This window comes from Camellia sinensis, chromosome 3, assembly GCF_055761805.1.
Source record: "Camellia sinensis isolate YWXY chromosome 3, ASM5576180v1, whole genome shotgun sequence".
Classification (NCBI taxonomy): Eukaryota; Viridiplantae; Streptophyta; class Magnoliopsida; order Ericales; family Theaceae; genus Camellia; species Camellia sinensis.
This window is the reverse complement of record NC_138963.1, coordinates 209,268,952-209,283,079: the sequence shown is the minus strand read 5'-3', so window position 1 is coordinate 209,283,079 and position 14,128 is coordinate 209,268,952. Positions and strand designations below refer to the sequence as shown.

The 14,128-nt window shown below is 35.6% G+C and overlaps 1 protein-coding gene across 2 annotated transcripts; it reads left to right on the top strand.

Moving 5' to 3' along the window:
• Nucleotides 1-2,390: 2,390 nt before the first annotated feature.
• LOC114271122 (peptidase uncH) lies at nt 2,391-14,075 on the top strand. 2 transcript variants are annotated; one of them, XM_028212725.2, is made up of 18 exons: nt 2,391-2,786; nt 2,882-3,075; nt 3,324-3,428; nt 3,510-3,581; nt 3,813-3,960; nt 5,019-5,101; nt 6,178-6,233; nt 6,941-7,077; nt 7,213-7,303; nt 7,401-7,466; nt 7,571-7,793; nt 9,892-9,993; nt 11,133-11,218; nt 11,361-11,483; nt 12,984-13,053; nt 13,141-13,232; nt 13,486-13,590; nt 13,675-14,075. In XM_028212725.2, the coding sequence occupies exons 1-18, from the start codon at nt 2,473-2,475 to the stop codon at nt 13,786-13,788; spliced, it is 2,181 nt and encodes a 726-aa protein (XP_028068526.1). In that variant the 5' UTR covers nt 2,391-2,472; the 3' UTR covers nt 13,789-14,075. The 2 variants fall into 2 exon arrangements, with proteins under 2 accessions (XP_028068526.1, XP_082778230.1); XM_082922104.1 differs by having other exon boundaries at nt 2,421-2,786; nt 2,882-3,068; nt 3,323-3,428.
• The last annotated feature ends 53 nt before the right edge of the window (nt 14,076-14,128 follow it).

Here is a 14,128-nt window from a genome sequence, read left to right as displayed (position 1 = left end):
TTCCCTTTTCATTCTAGGACTCTTGTCCCTTATCCACTTATCTCGAATTTCGATATCTTCGGAGATAACGTCGGCCTTGCCGAGATCACATCGGCGTCATGACCAGGACACGTGGCACCTCGGCTGACACGTCGGCGTCACCTTGTCACGTGTTGGTACTCAGAAAATATATCCCCACAATTATATTAATTTTTTCAATTATGTACATATTATTCAAAAAATGTGTACCATATACTAACTATAAAAAAATTATATAATTTCATCTTTTTCAAGTCATAATTAAAAACAAAATTATATAACTAACAAGTATGAAATGTGATCACTAAGGGGTCATCCTAGTTAGTAAGAGAGCATATTCATCTCCTTACTGACCAGGGTTCAAATCCCTTATTACTCAAGTGGAAGTTTAACGATTTAGATGAATCGACTAGTTTCTCCTAATTTGACTTGCAATGGTAGATCCTAAAAATCCTATCTGAGGAGTGCTCTGGATAAAAAATAAAAACATAAAACAAAATAAAAATTATGAAAGGTGTGGAATAGAATTCTCTACTCACATTCACTTTGTAGGTGTTTGGGAAGTTATTATTTTAGTAGGTTTTTTTAGTTTTTGATTATTTTAAGAGGTTAAAATTTTTGTATTTGGGAATACAATTAACTTTTTTTGTAATTTGATGTAATGTTTGTGAGAAAAAAAATAAAATGATTATAGATTTGATGTGACATTTTATTTGAATTTATTTTTTTAATTTTTTAATCAATTTTATATTTTAATATTTTTTTAACAAAAAAAAAAAACGACTTCCCAAACACCCCGATCCTCATGTAATATTAATTATATTATGGACTTTGCTGGGGACCCCAGTGAGGGAGACCCCCAGTGACCCCTAGTGCCACATGGGGCTCTGCCGTTGGCTGAAAGCAAATAAATAAATAAATAAATTTTTGGACCAATCAAAAGAGACCCCAACAATCCCACTGGGGTCTCATGCATTTTCCTTATATTATACTATCGTACACGCGTTAGGATCCTCTAGAGTAATATATCTAGAGTGATCTCCTAAAGTGAAGAGAGGGAGAGAGACACGTGTCCCACTCAGTCTTCCAAAGGTTGAGATTCAAACTCACCAAAACGACGTCGTTTTGGTGGGTAAATTGGGAAAAAAAAAATTTAAATTTTCCTATCCTGGGTTTATTTCTTTTCATCATTCCTGGGAAAGTTGTGAGAGAAGGGCTGAGAATAAAAAAGATAGGTGATGAGAATTTCAAAGAAAAACACATGGATAATGAAAAGAAATTGCCAGAAAATCAGATTCAAAAATGGGTAAGAACCCACCTAAAGATTCTAAGTAATTTAGAAAAGAAAAAAGAAAAAAAAAATTAATAATAAAAAGTACACAATAACTCTAAGACTCTCACAGGAACCTAATAATCAACAATCGCAAAAGCAAATTATGAAGAGAAATCTTCCAAGAAACCCAAAATCAAACAATCATATACAAACACATACCCATCAAGATTGCATTTCCACAATCTAACATAGAAACCCAAAATCAAGCAATCATAAAACATAAACAAATACATATATACCTATCAAGATTGCATTTTCCCGAATCAAACATAAAACCCACAATCAAACAACACATACCCATGAACAGAGTTCGGCGGAGGAGATCGGCCATGCCGGCGACGGAGGGAGGAGATCGGCCACCGGAGTTCGACGAAGGAGATCGGCCATGCCTCCTCTTCTCTCCTCTCAGTCCTTCTCTCGATTTCATATTCATCTCCAGATCTGACTTTTGAATTATTGATTTCTTGTTTTTCTTCGATTTTATAACTATGATTTTCAAATATGATTTCGAGATCTGATTTCGAATCTTTGATTGTTTTTCTTTCAATTTCATATATTTGATTTCCAAATCTTTGAATTCTTTCGGTTTCATATTCATTGAGACGATGATGATGGAAATAAAGAAGAACGAGATCTATAAACAGCTTTGTTACCCATAAGAGGAAAATTTTGATTTTTTTTTTTCAATTTACCTACCAAAACGACGTCGTTTTAATGAGGTTGAATCTCAACCCTTGGAAGGTTGAGTGGGCCACGTGGCTCTCTCCCTCTCTTCACCGCATTAGATCACTCTTGGATATTCCTCTAAGGTCATGTTTGATTCACAATACTAATAGTGAGGTATTAATAATCTTATTAAATTAGTGTGGTATTAACTATCCCACCCCTACCCCATTACTAATAATCCTACAAATTTGTTGGATTAATTATCCATTGGATTAATAGTCCTAAATCAAAATGTCAAAATAAACATAGGATGATTGGGCCCACGGATTAATAATCCTAATCCCATGCTTTAATCCTTCCAATCAAACATGCCCTAAGGATCCTAACGCATCGTACACACCCGTATGCCTTATACGCCTTTACTGTATGAATAAAAACCGCAGTTCCCGAATTAGATGGCACTAGCCACTCTCATTCACTGCTCCATTTGGTTTTCCTCTCATCCTTCATCTTCATCGTCGTTGAATCGTATTACTCGATTGATACTCAACAGACACACTCGAAACCAGAGTTTGAAGACAATGGCTTCCTCATCCCCATCATCATCCACTCAAGTAGTAACCCCCGATAAAATCATTGCTCCATACGGTTCTTGGAAGTCTCCAATCACCTCTGACATCGTCTCCGGCGCCGAAAAGCGTCTCGGCGGCACCGCCGTCGACGATCTCGGCCGCCTCTTCTGGCTCGAGTCTCGTCCCGCTGAATCAGGGTATATATATATTGACTTAAACCCCATAAACCCTAGGGTCGAGTAATCTATGTAGTTGATTCCTCTCTGTTTTTGTTAAAAAAAATTTAATGCAGACGAGCTGTTCTGGTTAAAGCTCCAGAGAATCCTGGTGATGATCCTATTGATATTACCCCCAAAGAGTTTTCGGTACGCTCTGTGGCTCAAGAGTATGGAGGTGGTGCATTCAAGATTGTAGCTGATTCTGTAATTTTCTCCAATTACACAGATCAGAGACTTTACAAGCAGTCAATTGAATCCAGAACCAGAGGTCAACCTTTTAGACTGCTCTTCATATGCACATTAGCTAATTCTTTCAGTTCTTGAACTATATATCAATGTTTGATTCAGTTACGAAGTTTTTATACAAGTGAACTTCAATTATATGTAGATTGTTTAGTTTAATATGGTTTTAAGCTATTGGGAGGGGTTTTTTACCTCTTTCGATGATGCACAGTTGGACCAATTGTACTTATTGTTAATCTTCTTTGAACTTAGAGAACTTACATGAATTGGCAGATTCGTCTCCTTTGCCACTTACTCCGGACTATGGTGGACCATTAGTGTGCTATGCTGATGGAGTGTTCGATTCACGCTTTAACCGTTATGTTACTGTCAGGGAAGGTAGATTTGGTTTAGTTTGTGATGTGTATGCTTTACCTGTCTAGCATTTTACATTTACTTACATATGTTTTGTCTTGATAGATCGTCGTGAAGACAGTCTGAATCCAACAACAACTATTGTATCGATTGACCTCAATGACCAGAATATCCAAGGTACTTTTTAAAAATTGTAATTTTGTTTTCTGCATGATAAATGTTTGTGGGTAACATAAAAATACCACTGGAGATCATGTGTTCTTGTACTTACAGGTTCTTGAAAAACTTGGACTGTTTCAAGGTCCTTAAGTCCTTTATCATTTTTATAACTTCTATTTCATCATCTTCCGATGAGGAGTAATAATCATCTGTCTTTCTCTTCCCTTGTTGCAATCATATAACATACAGAACCAGAAGTAATAGTTGGTGGCAACGACTTTTATGCTTGCCCACGTTTGGACCCGAAAGAAGAAAGGATGGCATGGATTGAATGGGGACACCCTAACATGCCATGGGATAAATCAGAACTTTGGGTTGGCTATTTTTCTAAGAATGGGTGAGTAAGGTTGCCCTTTTCTTCAATTTTAGTTCTTAGCCACTGTCACTGTATTTCCGGTGATTGTAATTGCATTAGATTTTAAGTTTTTTGCTTACTTAATGCTTGTATTGTTTTATCTGCATGCATATGAAAGGGCTCTTTTAGGAAGCAGGAAAACTAGCCAACTTAGCTTGTGTAAGGTTTATTAAGTGTGGGTACACGTGTTCGGGTCTTCTACATGGCATAGTCACATCATATCCGAAGAACATGGTGACACATGTTAGCCTCATGAGGTGACACATAGGACCAATGACAAATCTCCATGCACCCGGAACGGGCCGAGCCATGATAAACGAGGCATCTCCTGAACTGCTCGACCACGCATTGATGTGTTCGAATTGCTTGTGAGAAGAAATTAAGTTCAATTTTTGATGGTATAATTTAGGTGTCTATAATAAGTGATTGAATCCTACTAAGCTTCTCCCCTCGTTCCTGCTCCCTTGTAACATAACTCAAGTGAAACCTGGTCATATTTGTGATATGGATTTGTATTTTAGTTATGCTTAGTAATGTGATATCTGTGCATGTTTTCTCACTCTTAGAGTATAGTGGTTCCCCTCATTTTTGTAGCACTTTAACCAAAAGCATTACTTATCCTCATATGTTGAGTAATGGAATTTGTGGCTCATGTTTAAATATTAATTTGATTTGGACCTCGTCAGCATGGCATTATTTACGTCTCCAAAACTTATGATGCTCAACACCTACTTTGACTTGCTTGTTTAGCATCCTCTAGTTACTGTAGTGCAAGGAACTTGATGAACTTGCTTTAAAATTTATATCAAGTAGGCACAACATCGTATGATTCTTTTGTTTAGAAGAAGAACCTAGAGAGGAAGCTCCAGTGAAAGAAGAAAAGGAAATGCTACTCAAGGGCAAAATGCTCTTTTACAGGATACGTACCACCTTGGGGTTAGATGAGCTTTTGGAGAGCTACATTTCTTAGACTATTTATTATGGGTAAATGCTCCTATCCTCCTAGAATCCTAATCAATCTTCATAATGCTACCATGCAGAGATATCTGCAAACGCATCTGTGTTGCCGGCGGTGATCCTGCACTTGTGGAGTCTCCAACTGAGCCCAAGTGGTCATCTAAAGGTAATATTTTTCACGTGATATACTGTTGATGAACAATCCTGCATGGGAACGTGAACTGAACTTGTTATTGCTGCTTTGTGTCCTTTGAATGGTTATTTGTTATTGCGTGGTTAAATTGATTTGAAAGTCCATTGATCTATTTATTTTATCTGCATCCTGGGCTGAGCTTTCTGAAGCCCTTGACTGTGGATAATAGTTACACACCATATATTTCTGAGGGCAGTTCAGTAAAAGCCAAATTTGTTAGTGTGACAGTTTTTTAGTAGAATTTATGAAAATAGGAATTGAACAGCATTGGTAATAAGACAAATTTTTTAGTTGTTCTTGACACTTCCACTGACCATTCATTCTTCTTATCTAGGTATGGAGACAAAAGAATGGCATTTCAGTACTTAGTATTAAAAAATAAAAATAAAAAAAACCAAAGAATGGCGTTTTAGTAATTTGTGGGAAATCTGCAGCATGAGAGGAAAGGATGTGGTGGTACAATGGCATGCCATAATTTAGGAAGCAAGAAAGTAGAAATTTTAGTTTCTTCATCTTTTTATGGAAAGAAGTTACAAATAGAAATGAGATTGATGACCCTTAATTTCAGTCCTAGAATATTGAGACTCTCATCAAGAGAATAGTGATATGTCTGTCATAAGACAAATTTCTAACCCTTATTTTGTCCAACGGAATAGGCTCAAGCTCCTCAGATGTTTTCTTATATTTTATATATTCCCTTCTACTCCTCTGTTGGTTTCATAGTAAGTAGTTTACTACTGTTCATTTATTACGCTTTGTATTTAGGGTTGGTTTGGGATGTTCTAAAAAAGTGCACTTTTTGACTTATTGGCTTATATGGGTTGGGTTTGGGTTGGGTTTGATGTGATGTGTTAAAGAGGTGATGTGATTTAAATAAGATGATGTGACTTAAATAAGATAGTGACTTTTTGACTTTTGTATTATTTAGTAGATGCCAAACTTGGCCTTAGTACAAATTCTATATATGTAGCTCCTTATAAATTGACACTACAATCTCTGGAAGGCTATGAATATTTGCATCAATTGATTTGCTATGTTTGTTACTGCAGGCGAACTATTCTTCATCACTGATAGGAGGAGTGGGTTTTGGAATATTTACAAATGGGTAACTTTATAGTTTGGCATCTTAGTGTTTTTTTTTTTTTTTTTTTTTTTACCGTAGTATACAAGTCTTTATACAGTTTGTACAGTATGTCTTGGTTATATATATGTAGGGACAATATTCTACTTAGTCAAATACACATAAAAACATGGTAGATTTAATATTGTTATTGGAGGTCTATATATTAACAACCTTATAGAAATTATTCTTTTGATAAGTAACACTTCTATAGGAAGCTCTCATTCATGGTCCTTTTGCCAATAAGGATTGACCTTCCAAGGTTCATGCTTGGGAAAGGGAGAAAGAAAAAGGAACATCCATGAAGGTCCTGACTTACAGGTCCCACAATTGATGCTAAATGACTGAAAACTACTCTTAGCTGAGTTTGGATGAATCCAGTCTCTAATATATTTTCATTTGGTAAAGCCAAAAATTTTCAATCAGCGTAATTTCGAAATTAGGAGTATCTAAGAAATCTTTTCTTTATTGAATTCGAGGTTCTAACTTGTTAGGTTTGTGGGGTTGCTTTAAAAATGCTTATAGAAGCAACTGCTCATGGTTTTGCATTCTAATAAAAATCAGAGAAAGCAGTTTTACTTGCACAGCTGACAGCACCCATATGGTTTGGTCAAACATCTTTCATTTTTCCTTTTCTCTATTATGAGTTCATGTGGAATTGATTATATCATCATCTTATTCTTTGGCCACAGATTGAATCTGATAACACGGTGTTGCCAGTTTTTTCATTGGATGCTGAGTTTTCAAGACCATTATGGGCTTTTGGCATAAAATCGTATCAATTACTTCAGAGTAATGAGGGAAAAAACTTAATTGCTTGCACTTACAGGTGATCTGAGAGATATTGCCCTCACATTCTTTCTTATACATATATATGTACATATATTATTGTTCAATGGGAATTTAGCAGTGTTTTTATCTGTGACTTACTAATTTGTTAAACTTTGTGGGGATGGCACTTCAGGCAGAATGGAAAGTCTTCTTTTGGAATTCTGGATGATGTTCATAGCACATTGTCTCTGTTTGATATTCCTTTCACAGACATAAACAATATTGTATGGTCATGAAACTTTATCGTTTCTGACTTCTCCAATTTAAAATTTCTCTAGTTGGTAACATATGATGGATTATTTGAATATATGCTTATGGCAGACTTCTGGGCTTCATTGCCTATACATTGAGGGAGCATCAGCAGTTCATCCTTTGTCAATAGCTAAGGTGGTGCCCTCCGCATAATTTGATGTACCATAAAATTCTTTGAAATGTGAAGAGTTTAACAGTTATCCGTTTTTCCTGAATCTCCACACTCCTTGTGTTATCAGGTGACGTTAGACGATGACAAATCAAAAGTAATTGATTTCAAAATTATTTGGTCATCCTCACCTGATAGCTTAAAGTACAAATCACACTTCAGCTTGCCAGAATTAATTGAGTTTCCAACTGAAGTTCCTAATCAAAATGCCTATGCATACTTTTATCCACCAACCAACCCCAATTATCAAGCTGGTAGGGAGGAGAAACCTCCACTGTTGTTGAGGAGCCATGGTATGTTTTGTTTATTTTCTTATTTTAAGATGCAAATTTTATATGTATTCATTCAGTTCAATGCTTCTCATAAATGAATAAATATAGCTGCTGTTTTCAATGGTTATAAGTGCCCTGTGCCTTTTATCCTATCAAGGAGTTTATTCATGTGGGTATAGGTTTTATATAGTACAGGAGTGGTACTATTTTATAATATTGAGCTTAAAATGAGTATTTCATATACAAAAGATAATCATTTGAGTGTTATCTATCAAACTGCTATTAAAGAATGTGTTATTTTTTTAGCGTCCTCTAATATTTAACCTTTTTATTTCCACAAGCTTTATGGAATATCCTTGATAGAGTAAAGCATCATGTGCTTCTGATTTGTGTTCATTCAACTCATAAATTGTGATGGACGCTTTCTGTTAAGACATTTTAAGAATAAGGCCTGGTTTGGCATACCAGGAAAAATCCAAAAAGTCAAAAAGTTACTAAAAAAGTTAAAAAGTTATCACTATTCACAAATTAAAAATATAAAAAAATTAATTTCTACAATATTTTAATACAAACAAGGAGTGACAGCGTTGGTACTGATTGATGGTACAGTACTTAATGGCCTGTTCAAATGAACCCAAAAAAAAAAAATAGATGTATATATTTATTAAGTTGGAGGGTAATGTTGGGCCCATGAGGGGCCCACCACGGGTTTGTTTTTTACAATCCAAACCATTCAATGTGTAGAACTCATCGAGTACTATATGCTTGTAAAAAATCACGCTGATCGGATATGAATAGCTATGTGATCGGATCAGATTTTTTTTCAGTCGTTTATTTTTCACCATCCATTAATTTCATGCAAAACTATTTTGATCACATAACTATCGATATCCGATTAAAGTGATTTTTCATAGGCATATAGTACTCAACGAGTTCTACACATTCAACGGTTCGGATTATCGAAACGGGACCCTTGGTAGGCCCCACGGCCAAACAGTACCCGTGATGCCTCATGCACCATTTCAACCCAGCCGTGCTCCTCTTTGCCACCTGTCACTGATGATTCTGCCATGTAGGAGTAAAAATGTAATTTTGTCATTTTATACAATATTTTAATACACATTTTTTCATAAAAAGACAAAAAGTTATCCCAAACAACTATATTTTTTTCCTCAACTTTTTAGTCCAAAAAGTCAAAAAGTGCACTTATTTAGGACACTCCAAACAACCTGTGCTTCTGATTTATGGTCCTTTTAACTCTTATTTTTGCCTTATACATTGCCTTTTAAAGGATGAATTTACAAGCAAACAGAAAATGTTTTGTAATTTCTTTTCCTCTGCCATGACGAACTGGTATACTAAAAAAACTGTGATAAAAGCTTTAGCAAATATCTATGGAGTAGATGGTCCAGTATAATGCTAGCTTTACTCCATCTCACAAGTCACAATTGATGTCCCACTGCTATCTTATCTATGTATTTCCTCTTTGAATGAAGACTGACTCTTTCACGTTTGTGCATGTGTCTTCTCCTTATGAATGTGTTCTATTAAGGGGAAAGATCTTGAGTGCTTGCGACAAAATTGCATGCCAAATATATTGCACTCGTGTCTTCTTCTATAATCTTCTTTTCTGCCATTTGGCTGGGGGAGTGTGGTAGTGTGGGAAAGTTTTGAATGGTTTTACAGTTGTCACCTATCCGATCTCCTGTATGTTTTCCTTGATTTTCCACTGCTTGTGCAATTAGTCGGTCTTGGCATGTTATCGTGGATACATTTTATGTCTGAATGGACTTCTTCCTCATTGTCACAGCTTGAGTTCAGTTGTATGTTATTGTTAGAAATTCTGGCATGGCCACTGATGAGGTGCTGCAAAAAGTGTGTTGGTGGTCAAATATTTTTCAAATGAGATTTTAATTTTTTTGTAAATACATTCAGAAAAACAAGGCAGTGAAGAACTTAAAGTAGATAAACTCCATGATGCATTTCAAATAGGCTACAGTTGAGAAGGTGGACATGCATGGTTGCTTTCTTTTATTGGAAATAAGGCAGTCCTTTTAATGGAAAATAAGTTTCTTTTCTACATTGAATTTGTGATAGCATGGTGCATGAAATTTTGCAGGAGGGCCCACTGGTGAGACCCGTGGAGTCCTAAATCTTACTTACCAGTATTGGACTAGTCGAGGTTGGGCAGTTGTGGATGTCAATTATGGTGGAAGCACTGGTATGTCCTTGACTTTGGCCATTCTTTACATATGAATTTGATATATGTAGTATACTAGTATCTGATTATTGCCTATGTAGTGTTGATCAAGGTTCTGAAAAGCGGTTGCGGTCGCCATAACGGTGGTGGTGACACGGTTGCGGTTGCGGGGTGTAAAGGCCGTAGTGTAACGGTTGCGGTAACTAGAACCGTGAATTTTTTTTTTTTTTGCACAATTTGAAAAAAAACTTACCAATAAGTATATTTTTTTTCCATGATCATATTTATTGGGTTAAAAATAAATATTGATCAATTTTTGTAAATTTTTAAGTATGATCCAATATATTTCATATTTTTAAATCACTATAAAGTGAGTTTTTTACATTTTATTTTAATAATTAATGACTTTATATTATACAAAAAATCAATCACTAACTATTATATATAAGATAAACAATGACAAAAGTAAGAGAATAAATAAGAGCCTAAATATATATATATATACACATTTTTTAACCAAGCCAAATAGATAATGATCACACATATTATTATTATTATTATTTTCAAACAATATATAGATAAACACACACAAACAAAATAGTTTAGTGATAGCAGCTGAATAGAATAGCATCTGAATAGAATAGCATAAGTCTTACAGTTTCAACAAATCAATAACATGTTCTTCATATTCCCTCTTCTCTCTCTCTATCTCTTGTTCCTCCATTTTCTCTCTTTATCTTCCCTCTTCTCTCTATCCCTCTTCCCCTATTTTCAGCTTTTTTTTGTGTGTTTTTTCGAAAGAAATAGTTTGGAACCGTTACGTAACGGTGCGTAACAAGCCGTTACGGCCGTTACGGCGCCGTTACGGCTGTTACGGCGCCGTTACGACCGCTACGGCAGCCGCTGCAGCCGACACACCTATGAATCTCAATCACATTGCAAAAGCGGCTGTAATGGGTAGCGGTAACTGCCAAAACCGTTACGTAATGGCTGCGGCCGCTTTTTAAAACCTTGGTGTTGATACACCCATAGTAGTTCATTGATGCCTAGGTTCTGCATGATCACAAATTATTTTTTGTAAGATGTTCGACTAACTTCTTTAATCAACATTTGAGCCTCTCATTTCTTCTGCTAAGGATGATTTGGATTCAATTTTGAAGGTTATGGTAGAGAATATCGGGAAAGGCTTTTGGGACGCTGGGGAATAGTTGATGTTAATGACTGTTGCAGTTGTGCTAAATTTTTGGTAATCATATTTTAAATTCTCCAGTCCCCACTCTAGTGGAAGCCTTGTGCCTTTTATACTAAATTCACAAATCCTCCAGGTTTTTGATGGATGGTTCTGTAAAGCATTCTTCTGTTTGCAGTAATATTGTTTAGTTCTCCAGGTGGATAGTGGAAAGGTAGATGGAGAAAGATTGTGTATAGCTGGGGGCTCTGCTGGTGGATACACGACATTAGCTGCTCTTGCTTTCAGAGAAACGTTTAAGGCTGGTGCTTCCTTATATGGTGTGAGTGTGCTTAAATCCATCATCATATTAAATCTTATCTAATTTTGTAGTATTGCTTTCACTTGTTGATCAATTGGTTCATGTTCTTGTTGGCTTTTAATGATCAATTACATTTTCATCATATCTCTTGCAAGCAGTACATTATATTTTATTATTTTTTGTGGGGGTGAGGTAGATAATAACTCAATTATTAGTTGGAGAAAATGTAGAGATGAAAATAAAATGGCTGCAAATTTCTTCATGCAATGCATGTATGCTGATAAGTTATGGAACATTTGTAAATCGGATGTTTCTTGAAAAGGAAAATGATTGGTGCCCATGAGATACACTATACCCCCTTCAATGAATATACAGAGATGATGATGAAGTGTTCTATGCATAATGATGGTCCCTGTAAATGAAGTATGTTGCTTTTGGATAGAAGGAGAATTTCGTAATCTCGTTTAAAATAAAAATGGCCATCACCTGGTGTTGGTTGCCATAATGTGGGGTGCTGAGATTGTATTTCGCTTCGTCCTGATAGTATGTCCTCTGTTATATGCAATGGGGGATTCCAATCACCTTTACTTAACCTAGAATCAAAGCATTTGTACTAATTAGAACCAAATTTGTATTGACACCCCTGCACAAAAGCTTCTTGATTAAGAATTCAAAAATCCATATTTTATACAAATTGCCATCAAACTGATGGTTGAACTTCTTAAAGGTTCGACTACAGTTAATTCTTCTTTAAATGATTGTGGTTTATGCTGTATCTAAAGCTATGATACTAAAATACTTGTGCAGCGTGGGGATCTGTTGATGATTGATTTCAAACTTTCTCTTGTTATTATTTATTATTATTAGTTGAATCTTCTATGATTATCAATACATCACTTTTAAACTTCTCCTTATCTTCCCTGTCTGGTAAAATGTCCTTTGACTGTAAGCTGTTTTACAGCATGACTTTGACAACTTCACCTGGCTGACCTTTAGTTAATAATTCAGTTAACTGAACCGTTAATTCATCATGGCTGTGCACCAACTTCTAACATTAAGCAGCAAATACAATCACGTCCAGAGGATTTTATGAGGCATTTATGGCCATCATTTTATTTCAGTGCGAGATTTGCACAGCCTAGACTTGTATTTTATTGGAAAATGGGGAGTTGGCATAGGCTTCTAATTGTAGCACTAGGCAGTTTGGAGGTATTGCATTGACATCAAGAAGAAACTTAGGCTTTAACTGTTTTAACTTTCACGAAATATTTTTACTCAAGGGACTAGGTTAGACACATTGGGGTTCAGATGCATGGTCTGCTCCTTCTTGTTATCATCTACGCTTTAGCAAAAATTGGATAAGCACTTCCACGAGCAAATATTTTTGTGGTACCTGAAGACATTTTATGTCACTTTTATTGAGGTACCGAACTTGGTGTTTTTATCTTTGCGGTGAGAATTGAGTTTTATTCCCTATGAAGTGGTATATTAACGTTTTTCAATCTTATTGCCAATGAACAGATAGCTGACTTGAAATTGATGAGAGCAGAAACGCACAAATTGGAGTCTCATTATATTGATAATCTTGTTGGTAATGATTAGATCAATTTTGTGGGCATTTTACTTGTTTGATAATCCACCTGTTTTTACATTGAGGCAGTGCGTTGACTCATTGCAGGAAGTGATGATAATTACTTTCAGAGGTCACCCATCAATTTTGTTGATAAGTTTTCTTGCCCTGTACTCCTACTCCAAGGATTGGAAGATAAGGTATTCTCAGCATTGTTTTTCAATTCTCTCTATTTTGTTGACTGTAATAAACCAAATTTAGGACTATGGATTAAGGAAATCGATTGATGAAATCACATGATTACTGCAACCCTTGCTGGGTTTTCCATTTTCTTATAGGTTAGCATTGGTTGATGTGTGTAAAAAACTTTCGTTTGTAAGCTTTATGATGTATTGTGAACTCTGATTTTAATAACATATTATTACTGGTGAAAATCTTTTCCAAATGTTGCAGGTTGTACCCCCTGATCAAGCACGTAAAATTTACCATGCATTGAAGGAAAAGGGTTTGCCTGTTGCTCTTATTGAATTTGAAGGAGAACAGCATGGTTTCCGCAAGGTATATGACATTCTACAATTTTAATTACAAAAATATTTGCCTACCTGATAAATAATGGCATTAATCGGGTTATATATTCCACAGGCTGAAACCATTAAGATCGCACTGGAGCAGCAAATGATGTTCTTTGCACGTTTAGTGGGACACTTAAAGGTCGCAGATGAGATTACTCCAATCAAAGTCGATAACTTTGATTGAGGTTTTGGTATTTTCTTAGACATTTAAATCCGACTATTGAGAGTTTGGAAAATGATGATAATATTATGCCCGGCCTGTGTTCAGGTTATGTGTCACTTTATCATAATACAATTTGCTTTTGCCATTGTATGGGAGTGTAGTATTATTGTGTATCACATTGATATCCCTTTTGTCTTGTAAGTGAATGCACATTGGCTTTGATTAACAAATCAGAGTTGATAAATATTACGTTAATTGTAACTTGAGCATAAGATAAAGAGTGGGTACATTTTGACCCTTGCTAATAAGTCTTGCGCTGTTTTAGTCAGCAGTATGAGGTGTGGGTACCTGATTTAGGTTT

What these genes read in the sequence shown, in the direction of transcription:
- LOC114271122 (XM_028212725.2), top strand. Translation starts at nt 2,473, where the DNA reads ATGGCACTAGCCACTCTCATTCACTGCTCCATTTGGTTTTCCTCTCAT. An exon ending in ATCCTTTGTCAATAGCTAAG is followed by an intron (nt 7,467 to 7,570) that starts GTGGTGCCCTCC and finishes TTGTGTTATCAG; the next exon opens with GTGACGTTAGACGATGACAA. An exon ending in AACAGCATGGTTTCCGCAAG is followed by an intron (nt 13,591 to 13,674) that starts GTATATGACATT and finishes TATATTCCACAG; the next exon opens with GCTGAAACCATTAAGATCGC.